Source organism: Sciurus vulgaris, assembly GCF_902686455.1.
Source record: "Sciurus vulgaris genome assembly, chromosome: 1".
Taxonomy (NCBI): domain Eukaryota; kingdom Metazoa; phylum Chordata; class Mammalia; order Rodentia; family Sciuridae; genus Sciurus; species Sciurus vulgaris.
The window spans coordinates 708,917-720,051 of NC_136461.1; the positions used below are offsets into that span (position 1 = coordinate 708,917).

At 55.7% G+C, this 11,135-nt stretch overlaps 1 protein-coding gene across 1 annotated transcript; it reads right to left on the reverse strand.

The window, feature by feature from the left end:
- Positions 1 to 6,236: 6,236 nt before the first annotated feature.
- Positions 6,237 to 8,303, reverse strand: FNDC10 (fibronectin type III domain containing 10). Its single transcript, XM_079153701.1, has one exon. It carries the CDS (start codon positions 8,148 to 8,150, stop codon positions 7,476 to 7,478), a length of 675 nt encoding a protein of 224 aa, XP_079009827.1. The 5' UTR covers positions 8,151 to 8,303; the 3' UTR covers positions 6,237 to 7,475.
- Positions 8,304 to 11,135: the final 2,832 nt, after the last annotated feature.

Here is an 11,135-nt window from a genome sequence, read left to right on the forward strand (position 1 = left end):
AAAAAACAAATGGAAGTAGACGTACAATCAGTTGACCATTGGATTCCCAGGGCCCCAGCACAAACAAGCCCCAGTCTTCCCTTTAGGCTACTCCATGACCCACGACATATGGCCTTCCCCCATGACCATGAAATGTCAATAAAGAGGAAGACACAGGAGGGGTTGCTGGGCTAGGTGCCACACGCCTAAAATGCCCAGCAACTCAGAAAGCGGAGGCAGGAGGATTGCAAGTTCAAAGCCCTCTGGGTAATTTAGCAAGACCCTTTCAAAACAGAAAAAGGACTGGGGGCATAACTCAGTGGTAGAATACCCTTGGGTTCAATCCCCAGTACTGCAAAACAACACACACACAAGGGGCTGCCGATGAAGGTACTTTGGCATGTTTGACAAATCCAACAGTTGGTTCCCCTTAAGGATGGTGGGTGGTGAGAGCCGACCTGGAGCTGGCCATGGTGGCACATACCTGTGATCCCAGAGACTCGGGCGCTAAGCTGTGAGGATCACAGGTTCCAGGTTGGCCTGGACAACATAGCCCTGTCTCCAGAGACAAAGAACTGGAGATGTCACTCAGTGGTAAAGTGCCCCTGGGTTCTCTCCCTAGGATCCCCCACCAAAGACCATCTGGGAAAGGGCTGAAATAAGCATGTCAGTCCTTGACAAGTTTCTGGAAATTTGTATAGGTCTGAACAATTGTGACAACATGTCTGCTACTCTGGGAAAATCTCATACTTGTAATTCTTGTGTCCCCTTTCATCCAACCCTCACATCTCCCAGGCAACCACTGCTCTTCCTGTTGCTGTAGTTTGCATTTCCTTGAATTGTTTTTTTTAAGTTTTTATTCTTTTTAGTTATGACAGTAGAATGTGTTTTGACATATTTTACATGCATGGAGTATGACTTTCCACACCTGTGTTGTACATGATGTAGAGTCTCACTGATCGTGCGATCACATGAACATAGGGTAGTAATGTCCAGTTCATTCTACTACCCCTCCTGTTTCCACCCCGCTTCCCTTCGTTCCCTTTTGTCTGATCCAATGAACTTCTATTCCCCTCCCCCTTGTGTGTTAGCATTTGTTTATCAGAGAGAACATTCAGTCTTTGGTTTTTTAGGATTGGCTTATTTCACTTAGCATGATAGTCTTCAGTTCCATCCATTTACCAGCAAATGTCGTAATTTCGGTCTTCTCAATTTCTACAATTATATATAAACAGCATCATAGTATGTATTCTTCTGGACTAGGGTTGTAGTTCAATGGTAGAGGGCTTGCCTAGCATGCATGAGGCTCTGGGTTTGATCCCAGTACCACCATAAATGTGCTCTTTTCCCTTGTTTCTGCCCCTCAGCAATATTATCAGAGAGGTACCCAGATCTTCCATTGTCAGTAGTTGGTTGGTTGTCATTGCTAAGCTGCACTTCATCGTGTGGACATGCCCACTCTCCTGCTGATGGGCATTTGCACTGTTTCTAGTTTTCGGCTACCACAGATAAATATTTTATGTCTACTGTGAACACGGGTAAGGTTTTTTTGGGAACGCATGCTTCATTTCTCCTGCATTAATACCTAGAAGTGGAATAGTCAATCATGATGGTTAGTGCACATTTGAAGTTTTAAGACACTGCTAAGGGCTGGGGATGCAGCTCAGAGGTAGAGCACTCACTTAGCTGTGTGAGGCACTGGATTTCATCCTCAGCACCACATAAAAATAAATTTTAAAAAGGTATTGTGTCCATCTATAACTAAAAATATTTTTTTAAAAAGAAACTGCTAAGGCACTGGGGATGCAGCTCGGCAGTGGATTCCTTGCTTAGCATGTTGAAAGCCCTGGGCAAAATGCCTAGTACTGCCAAAAAAGAAAAAAGGTAAAGAAAAAAAAAGGTAATTGTCAGCCAGGTGCACTAGCACACACCTTTAATCCCAGCTGGTCGGGATTTTGCTCAAGCCAAAAGGATTACAAGTTTGAGGCCAGCTTGCAAAACATTGAGAACCTGTCAAAATAAAAATGAGGGGCTGGGGTGTGGCTTGGTTGTAGAGCACTTGCCTGGTATGTGTGCGCCCTGGTTCAATCCCTGGCGCCACGAAAGGAGAACAAAGAGAAACGGTCAAGGTGCTTTCCAAGCTGGACATAGCATTTTATGCTCCCCCAGCAGCGCCTGAGTGCCCTACTCCTCCAGGTTCTTCCTGGCTTGGTATGGCTTGTCTTTTTTATCTTAGATATTTGAATAAGTAATATGTCATGGTACCTCAGTGTGATTTTAATTTCTAAGTATCTATTGACTAGTGGAATTGAGCATATTTTCATGTACTTATTCACTGTCTCTGCTTACTCTTTTGCATAGTATTTGAATCTTTTGTGCATTTATCTTTGTATCATTTTCAAAAATATATATGTTATACATGTCTCTCACATATACATAGATCTGAGATACATGGTTTGTAAATACTTCCTCCTTGTGACTTTCAATATCTATCAAAAATAGAAGTTTTTACATTTTTCATGAAGTACGATTTATTAATCTGACTTGTATGGCTCATGCTGCAGTGTTGGATGTGAGAAACCACTCGATGGGATTAAAGGCTGCTTGCAGGGAAGAAACAAGTAGCAAAGCTGAACCAAGCTGAAAGGACCAAAACCGGGAGACTTGAGTGGCCCTGGCCTCAGGCAGCCCTGTGTGCTCGGCAGGGACTGTTCTCCTGCTCCAGCTCTGGAGATCTGGATTCCTTGTGCTGGCTTTCAGGGCCTGTTGGGACCTCCTGACACAGGTCCCTGCCAGCACGGAGGCACTCCTGGGCGCCCTCGCCAGTTGGCCTCTGTGCTGGCTGTCCCTGTTCGCTGGAGTCTCAGCTCCATCCTCCCCATCCCGAGACCATGGGGCTCTGCCTGAGCTCTCCTCCCTGGCCCACCTCTTGAAAGCCTGCATGCAGGAAGCCAGGGCCACAGCACTCGGCTCACCCTGTCCTTTCAGGGTCACCCTTCGTCCCTGTGCACTTGGAATGGTGACGTTTTTGTTGTTCATGTGGCAGGGTAATTCTGGCCTCTTACTTCATCTTGGCTGGAAGCAGAAGTCTTCAGTTTCTGAAAGAGTAAAATGTGGGAAATTCTTCCTGCAGGTATTAAAGATAATGCAGGGCTGGGGTTGTGGCTCAGTGATAGAGCACCTGCCTAACATGTGTGAGGCCCTGGGTTCAATTCTCAACACCACATAAAAAAAAAAAAAAAAAAAAAAAAAAAAAAAAGTTGTCCATCTACAACTACAAAAAAATTAAAAGTAAAGATAATGTAGTGATAGCAAGGGAAGATAGACCTGCCATATGAAGTAGCCACTGAACAGAGCATGCTCGTGGGTGTGTGCTGTGTGATAGAGGGGCGCCCCGCATCAGACGGGAGGGTGGCATTGTGCAGGGCTTGGTGCGTGGCTCCCTACTTCGCATCACACACAAAAGTGGCCATCACACACGAAGCCAACAGAAGCTAAGTGTAAGGAAACATTTTTGTGCTTTTTGGCTATGCAAAGACTTTTATCATTTTTCTTCTATATTTCTCATATTTAAGTCTGTTGTAGGTGGTACACACCTATAGTCCCAGTGACCTGGGAGGCTGAGGTAGGAGGATCAAGTTCCAGGCCAGCCTGGGAAATTTAGTGAGACCCTGTCTAAAGTGTAAGGACTGGAGATATAACTCAGTGGTAGTATGTGTGAGTCCCTGAGTTGAATCCAGGCAACACACACACAGTAAAGATAATCCTCTAAAACTGTGCTGTTGGCCCCAGTGCCCAATCAACACATGCCTGTTTAAACTTATTTAAAATGTGGTTTCTGGGCTGGGCTGTGGCTCAGTGGTAGAGCCCTGGCCTGGCGTGTGTGAGGCACTAGGTTCAATCCTTGGTACCACATAAAAATAATGAATAAAATGAAGGCATTGTGTCCCTCTACAACTAAAAAAAGTCTTAAAGAAATAAAAATGAGACGTGGTCTGTCACACTGGCCCCACTCCTGGTGTTCAGTGTCTGATGACTAGGCTGGGCTGGGCTGGGCTGGGCTGGGGCTCATGGCAGAGCGCTTGCCTAGATGTGTGAGGCCCTGGGTCTGATCCTCAGCATGCATATAAAATAAAGCAAAATGACTAGTAGCTGGGTTGGTTGTGGGTAGAACTCAAACCCATCCCTGCAAACCCACAGTGGCCTCTGGGCACTGTGAGCACTGCTGGAGCCCTAGCCAGGCCAAGGGCCTGAAGGCCTCTGAGCAGATATGGTGACGTTTCTGTCCCTGGTGACTGGGGGCTGCAGCATTGCTGAATGGGTGGCACTTCCAGGAGTCCTACGTCCCAGAATCCGGTGTCACTGCTGTGACCTGGCACCAAGTACGTGTGCAGAGAATGGCTGTGGGTCATTCCAGTTGGCTAAGATGGGGACGCATGCTGTGACCAGGTTCAGGAGGTGGGCAGGGTTTTGTTTTGGACGTAGAAGGATTAAGACACCTCTGAGGCATCCTACTAGAATTTCAAGAAGGGCCACACATCTGGCCAGGGGCCAGAGACGCAGCTCTGAGGTTCTTTGTCTGGCATGAACAATGGCTGCAATTAATTATTCTCCACCTGCTGGTGAATTGAGTCCTATTACTGTGTCCATCGTACACATGAGGAAACAGGCACTGGGAGGCTGCGTTGCTTCGTGCGACTCTGGGGGTCCAGCCCAGGGCCTTGTGCGTGTGAGGTGAGCACTGTACCACTGAGCTATATGCCCAGCCCAGCTGCAGGGCTCTTGGAAGGCAACGCCAGGATGAATCCCTGGCAGCCCACAGGCTGCCACAGACTCAAGCACTTGAACTCCTTGAGGGAGGGTGCAATGCTACAAAGCTCAGGCACCAGGGGTGATGGTAGAGCCTTCTGAGGTCACCTATAGGACAGAGGGAAGCCATGCAGGTATGACAAAGAGGGTGACGTGACTTGCATCACCAGAAGCAGGAGACACAAGAGAGAGGGACAGACAGAGTGGAGGGGGAGAGATTTGCTTTTTGTGGTGCTGGGATCCAATTCAGGGCCTCACACATGCCAGGCAAGTGCTCTACCCTGAGTTGCACCCCAGCCCTGTCAGACAGATGGAGACAGGGAAAGGAAGAGGCCACTCAAGGTGATGGGGCTGGAGGACTTTCCAGTAGACTCAGAGGTGGACCTGGTGCAGGAGGACCGGGTCTTCTTGGGAGGATGTTGAGACCCGCCCAAGAGGTGGCTGCGTGGGGAAGGAGGGGTATGTGGGAAGGCCCGTGAGCTCAGAAGCAGGTGCTGTTGGCTTGGACGTGGCTGCAGGCAGGACCCTGAGCACGGCTTGCTCAGTGCTTCCTATCCCTGAAACCCACAGTGGCCTCTGGGCACTGTGAGCACTGCTGGCTGGAGCCCTAGGGCCTGAAGAGGCTTCGTACAACTTCACTTCCAAAAGCTCGGGAAGCTGACTGCACTTGGGGAGCTGGGGGTTGGACACGGCTGCCCTCCTGCCGTTGTGGCTCAAGGTGGCCTGGGCTCCAGGGAGCCAGGACAGGAGGTAGCTACCCAGAACCCCCTCCCACCCCTGTCCAGGCTGTCTAGACACATTGCCGCACTGCCCCTCTGCGGATGAGTCACTCCACAGAGCAGGCTCCGCATCTGCCCCAGCAGCTAATGGGTCTCAAGGACAGTCCAGATGTGGAAGGGAGCGGATGGGCTCGCCAGGAGCTCCAGGCCCCCCCTCTGCCCTCCCACCCCAGCTCCAGCACTGCACAAGGAGGCCCAGGCTGAGAGGCCCTAACTGCTGCCTCACAGCGCAAACGGGTCACCCGTGAGACAGACTACCAGCAGAGCTGGCCAGCATGCTTTCCCAAGGTCTTGGAAGCAGGGAGGACAGACCGTGGGATGCCCGCCTGTCCTGCCACCATCGCACTCAGCATGCCTGTGCACCCTGCCTGGGCCAGACCTCAAGCAGGAGAAGGGTTTGAGGCCGGCTACCCGGTTGATGCTAAAGGACCTTGGAGAGGTCCTGGCCTTCTCCCCGCGACCAACAGCTTCCCTCCCACGTCCCAAATAAACACACAAGACGGTATTTTTGGTCGGAGAATGATGGACATTTAGACATTGGCGCCAGGATGGAACCTGACCAGCGCCATGCGGGGTGTGGGCAGAGCGAAGACAGAGAGGTAGGGTGTGGGTGCTGCGGGGGCACCAGCCAGGGCCCATGGTCACTGGTGGTCCCTGGGGTAGGGTGAGAATTAGCCATAGTGGCTAGGAGGTGCAAGGGTCAAGTCCAGGTGATCAGAGCCAGGGGCTCATGGAGAGCCAGGCAAGTGCCACCCTCCTATGGGTGCCAACATCACCAGGTGGCTGGGTGACCTCAGCCAGGTGTTCAGATCTGTCAGGAGGTGGGCAAACCCAGCCTCTGTCCATGGTGGGTGGGCGGGCAGCATCGCTGGGGTCAGATCCTGGACTCTCAACCCCCAATCATGGAAAGAATTGGGAGTACTGCAGCTGGTCACACTGGCCACTGAGGTCTCCTGGGTTGACTGAGGCTTAGGATCCAGACCACAGTGACAGGTCCGATCGGGAGGCTGGCAGCTCTCCTTCTGCCTTGGATTCCAAGCTGTCCTCCCGACCACCTGCCCTTACTCCCCACGGAAAGTCCTAACCAGAGGCAGTACACACAGAAGGAAAGGGGGCCTGGCCCTGGGGACTTGCCAGCCTCCCCCACTTGGAGGACACTCACCCCTGGATGCTGCAGCTGGATGCTGGGCCTGGCCTGTGGAGCTACATCATGGCTCTTGGCTTGTCAGACCCACAGAAGACACCAAGAGGCCTGCTCACCCTTGCCCCAGGCTCCTGCAAAGCTTGAAGGGGGGCGTTCCCAGGGGAACTCTGGCCAGAAGCATGCAAAGCCAGCCAGTTTCAGGGCCACAGACCCCCTGGACAGCAGCGGGGTGGTGGCTGGCTCCTGCGGTGGGCCTGAGGAATTAAGGCACAAAGCTAACCTAAGCCCATTAGGGTAGGGCAGGGGGGAACACGGGCTCCAAGGGGCCACTCCCCCAACCTGTAAAGCACAAAGCAACCAAGCAATGACCATGGCCTGTCTTCGACGACTTGGCAGAGGATGGAGGTTCTGGGCGATGATCACGGGTGCCACTGGCTCTTGCTGGAAGGGGCTACATGTCCTGGCCCCCCTGGTAAAGGCCTCTGGAAAGCCGAGAGCCCTGGATGGGGCTGGCACCCCAGCCCAGGCCCAAGCGCCAGTTCGGAGCCAGAGTCTGGGAAGCAGACGCCCAACTGGGAAGGTCTTGTGATGACGCAAAGATACCTGTGTGGGCCGGCTGGTCCCCTATTCGTCTCCATCAGGCCCTCCGTGGGGATCTTAAAGAGGGAGCGGGAATGAGGAGAGGGGAGGCGGGCAGGCGTAGGGCCTGGGGTCTCAGGCGTACTTGGGCAGGCTGTGCCCAGATGGAAAGACCGCCTTGCGCTTCAGGCCTGCCTGCGCAGGCCGGGGCGCCTGACAGTCGGGTGCATGAGGTTCTCGGTGATGTAGGCCACCAGCAGGCAGATGACCACGAGCATGACGCAGATGGAGCCGCCCACCGCCGTCATGGCCACCACGATCTCCTGCATGGCGGCCGGCTCGGCGGTGAACTCCACGCACTCGGCGGGCTCCGGTGCGGCGGCGGAGGCGGGTTCGGTGCGCAGCGGCAGCGGCTGCAGGCACAGGCGGTAGCGCACGCTGTCGTGCACGTCCGGCAGCAGGTAGTCGCGGCAGGAGGCGCCGAGCAGCACGCGATCGCACGGGAAGCGCATGTAGGTGCCGCGCCACGAGCAGTTGAGCGCGAAGGCGCGCACGCGGCGCGCCTCGGCCGGCGCCAGGCGCCACTGCAGCAGCACGCTGCGGTTGCGCAGGACGTTCGCGCGCAGCGAGCGGCCGGCCGAGGAGAGCGCCACGCAGCCGGGCGCCTGGCAGCGGAAGCCGCGCGCGGGGCTGCGGAAGCACAGGCGCCCGCCGCCCGCCTCGGGGCCCTCGGGCAGCACCTTGTAGGGGCACCAGGGCGCGTCGGGGGCCGGTTCCCAGCCTGGCGGCGTCGGGGCGGCCGCGGCGCCGGGCGGCGGCGCGCAGGCGGCCAGCAGCAGCAGCAGCGGCGGGGCGCGCATCCTGCGGCTGGGCCGGCGCGGCGGGGCGCGGGCTCGCGGGCGCACGGGGCGCGGCGGTGGGTCACGCGGGCCGCGCCGCCACCGCCGCCGCTGCTGCTGCCGCTGCCCGCGCTCGCCCGGCGCCGCGCCCTCCGCCGCCGCCCGCTCCGACCCGCCCCCGCGCCCCGTGCGCGCTCGGACCCGGCGGCGGAGGCGGGGCGCCCCACGCCCCGCCCCCCTTAACCCTCGCCGGGCCGCGGCTTGCGGGCGCGGGAGGGCGGGCCGGCTGCGGGAGACTGCGGGCGGGGGTGCGACCGCACGCCGGGCTGCGCTTTCTCGCGCGCTGTGGTGCGGAGACGTGCAGCTCCGCAGCTGCCTTTGCCAGGCAGTCTGGGACTCCGTGCATTTGGAAGGAGGCGGGTAGTGGTTGGACCCTAGGTTCTGAGCCCGCGGTGGGGACCCGCAAAATGAGGGTCCCGCCTCCCAAGCCGCGTGGGTGAGGACCGAAACCTTCCTTTGCCCGGGGCAAAGCACCGGGCAGGAGCACCTTTGGGATAGAGAGTGCCCACCCCTCAGGAAAGCCTGAGATGAGGCTTCGTTTGGTGCTAACTTCATTAATTCCGCACACCTTCAAAGTGCAGCTACAGAGGAGACCCGCTAACCCCTTGGGAGAGCCCTCCAGATGGCTCATGAAGGTCAGGACTGGACAAAGGGAACAACCCCACACAAGCCCAGCCGGTGCACTACCTAGGCGGCCTGGTTGAGGGAGGAAGGGAAGGACCCCTCCTGCGGTATTCTGCACTCAGGACCTCTGGATAGCCACGTTCCCCCCAACATCCACCCACCATGGAGCCCCCTCCTTGGCCTCACTCCTGGTCACCTCGAAAGCCCGGGGCAGCACCAGAATTCAGGGATTCTGCCAGAGCCTGAGGTCGCCCAGTCAGTGTACCTGCCCTAGCCTGGGGGCCCCTGACCCTGTCAGCCAAGGCCTTTGCACCTGGTGAGGACCTTGCAGACCAGAGGCTTTGGAAGGGACGTTCCTTCTGCCTAACCCTTAGGCAGGCTGAGCCTTGGCTCTGACCGGCCCCCAGCTTTGTGAGAAGACCCACCAACTCCCCAGGAAGCAGAAAGTGACGGTGACCTTGGTAAACCCCTGAGTCCTTGCCGGGAGCCTGGCAGCCTGCTCACAAGGTTTCTGATAGAAGCCTGAGGCCTCACAGGCTTGGGGCATAGGTGACAAGACATGGTGGCATCTGTGGCCCAAGGACAGCTGGGTGGCCAGTCTGCCAGGCCACTCCAGGAAGAAGAGGCAGGTAGATGCAGGTCAAACTGCTGACCATGCTGCACGGCCGACTGAATGGACATCCTCAGAGCAGCTGGAAGCCTTGCTGTGCATCTGTCTTGACCATGCTCTGACCTGTGCTGGGACTGGGGCTGTCCAGCACGGGCTGCTCCTGGCTGGGGGGGGGCTCCTGGCCAGCCGCCCTGTGGAGGGAAGGCTTCCCTCTCCCCACTGGGTTGAAGGCTCTGCTCTCTCCCTGCCTGGACACATGCTCTGTTTACTGCATCTTGCCAGTTTGGGGCAAAGAGAACACAAGTGTGGGGGAAGGCCATCAGACTGCAGCAGAATCCAGCAGCCAGGGGGAGTAAGTCTTGCCTCCCACCGTCACTGCTGGATCAGTGAAGCAAAGGACGTAGAGAGTGCTGTCCCCGGAGACCACGAAGAGCCTCCCCAGCAGACCCCACTCCTGCCTCTCTCCACCTCTGCAGCTGCCCTTTCCAGTGGCCAGCCAGGCCCCAGGGTGGTTTCGGGGCTGCAGGACTGGGACCGTCTTGAATCCTGTGGAGGATGTCCCAGGGCTTGGCTCTGCTGAGGGCCTGAAGCTCCCATCACCCCAGGCATGGCCTGCAAGGTCAACTGGAGCTCTGGCCATTTCAGGAGCTCTGTCCATGCCTCTATTCAAGGTCTCCTTATGCCTTCTCTCCAGGCCCCTGGCCAGGTGGTCATCTTTAAGGTACTGCCTGCCAGTCAGCACAGATCCCTCTCCTATGGGCCAAGAGCACTGCCCCAGGAGTGGGTGGAACAGGTGGCCCTACTGGCTGGAGCCAGCTGGAAGGAGACTGGGAAGGCGAACACGCAGCCTAGGCTGTTGGGAACTGTGGAGCAGAGGCATGTGGATAGAGGACCAGCGTAGACCGACAAGGCTCGCTGAAGCAGAATCCCCTAGACCTTCACCCCTGAGACCAGTCTCACTCTGGGAGCTCTGCTTCCACTTCCCATGGGAATCCCCTGTCTCCATTCTTGGGTCATGGGGGGGCTTGGGCAGAGTGATCCTCTCCTGCCCAGGAGTTGGTAGGTGGCCCAGCCTTGGACTTAATTAACCTCAGTACCTTTGCTGAAGCTCATGGGAAGGAGGTGGTTGACCTGCAAGGGTTGGATTGCTCCACTGCCAGCGGTTGTGGCCCAAAAGATCTCTCCAGAGGGAAAAGCCTGTCTCAGAAGGAAGCCAGCTCTGAAAGGCAAGAAACCTGGTCCACCTACTTGCTTCAGGTATCTGGATCCAGCCTCACCTGAAGCAAGCCATATCCTGGACTTCAACCCGTGGGATCCAGTAAGCCCCCCCCCGCCCTTTTTTTAATCTAAAACTATTTCACACACAGCACCTCCCACAAACATACATTCTTATCTCTCCAAAAAAAAAAAAAAAAAAAGAAAAGAAAAAAAACTCCAAATATGAGCGTCTCATCGTTATGAGGAATGCGTAATCGGGAGAAATGGTTCCGTGGTGACTTCGTTTTTTTATTTATTTATTTTAATTGTTAACAAATGGGACACATGTCGTTTCTGTTTGTACGTGGAGTAACGGCACACCACGTGCATAATCGCACATCTACACAGGGTGATGGTGTTTGATCCATTCTGTTATTTTTTCCTCCCCCCACCTCCCACCCCTCTTTTCCCAGCCCCTTTGTGCAAGGGCTGAAGCATGGAGCTTCTAGCTACTG

What these genes read in the sequence shown, in the direction of transcription:
- FNDC10 (XM_079153701.1), bottom strand. Translation starts at nt 8,150, where the DNA reads ATGCGCGCCCCGCCGCTGCTGCTGCTGCTGGCCGCCTGCGCGCCGCCG.